We start from the raw sequence: 1230 nt of genomic DNA on the forward strand, positions 1-1230 counted from the left end.
GATTCCAACCAATAACAGGTTCAATGAGTTAACGTACACTCAATATCACACTCGAGCGCTTTTATCACGAACCTTGCAACAGTTGGAGATTGAGAAGGATGGATTGTCACCTTCAGAGAGGATACTCTCATGCATACATGAGACTCTTTTATTGCCGCAAGTTTTTTCAAAGGCTAGCATGGAACTAGAAACTTGTGAAAGATGGCATCTGTTGTGCTTAGCAATTGCATCCTCTGAAGGTCAAGCAACACAGTTGTACAAGAATGCTCAAAGGCTTGGCCCATGTCATTGCTTGAGCATGATTCAGAGAAAGGGAATCGCTCTACATGGTTTGAAAGCAACAAAAAGGGCTCTTGAAGGTTGGGAGATCATTTCTTTGAAGAGTTATTGGGGCCAACAATATATTCATCTAGAGGGATTTTCCTACTCAAAAGTATACATATGCGGCAAGCGATATGAAGCAAAAGACAATGTGGTGATCACTTTAGGCAGAAATACTAATTTAGGACATCAAAATAAAGCAAGGGGTGTATGCAAGATCACGGGTTTCTTGTCACATGAGCATAACGGAGGCATTGAGTTGTTCTTGATTGGGGAGTTTATAAATGGAGGCAATGGAATAGATGCTCTTCAACTTGATAAGGTCATTGGGATGAGAGTGATTAGTGATGTGGATTTTTCTCGCAAAAAGAAGTGTCTTTTACCAACATACGCCATACTACACAAGTGCTTCTTTCTACCCTTGAGCAATACCCAGAACAAGGTGATATATGAAATGAGCGACACCATTTTTCGAACTTGGTTGCTACAACCTGGCAAGGTTGGATGTGCACGGCCATGGGTGGAAATAGGAGATGTAGTATTGGTTGTAAGCAGCTCCTCCATGTCTACTCCATCTTTCAAGGTTGCTGTCGTGTTCAATATAAATATAGAACAAAAAGCAGTCGAGCTAGGGTTTTTGAGGAGAGATCCAACCATGGAATATTGGAATGTTCAAGGAGAAAAGAAGTGGTGTCATAAAATCTAATATCTAACCAACCCAAATGATTTTCTCATATTAAATTGATCACTTAATGTGGGAGAATAAACGGGAACAAGTGTTAGGATATAGATATGTGCTTATAGATCTATCTCAACACGGGGCCAATGGTAAAGGGGCCCAAAAGGGAGATGGTATATCAAAGAGCAAGGCTAACCAATGGAGCATAAGAACTTAGGGTTAGCTTCATT

General features: G+C 40.5%; 1 protein-coding gene across 1 annotated transcript; it reads left to right on the top strand.

Moving 5' to 3' along the window:
- The first annotated feature begins 298 nt into the window (after positions 1 to 298).
- On the top strand, positions 299 to 1027 carry LOC147441393 (uncharacterized). The gene has a single exon (XM_086483804.1). The coding sequence runs from the start codon at positions 299 to 301 to the stop codon at positions 1025 to 1027; it is 729 nt and encodes a 242-aa protein (XP_086339930.1).
- The last annotated feature ends 203 nt before the right edge of the window (positions 1028 to 1230 follow it).

The sequence above is a fragment of the Adiantum capillus-veneris genome, chromosome 15 (genome assembly GCF_014529385.1).
Source record: "Adiantum capillus-veneris isolate H3 chromosome 15, ASM1452938v2, whole genome shotgun sequence".
Taxonomy (NCBI): domain Eukaryota; kingdom Viridiplantae; phylum Streptophyta; class Polypodiopsida; order Polypodiales; family Pteridaceae; genus Adiantum; species Adiantum capillus-veneris.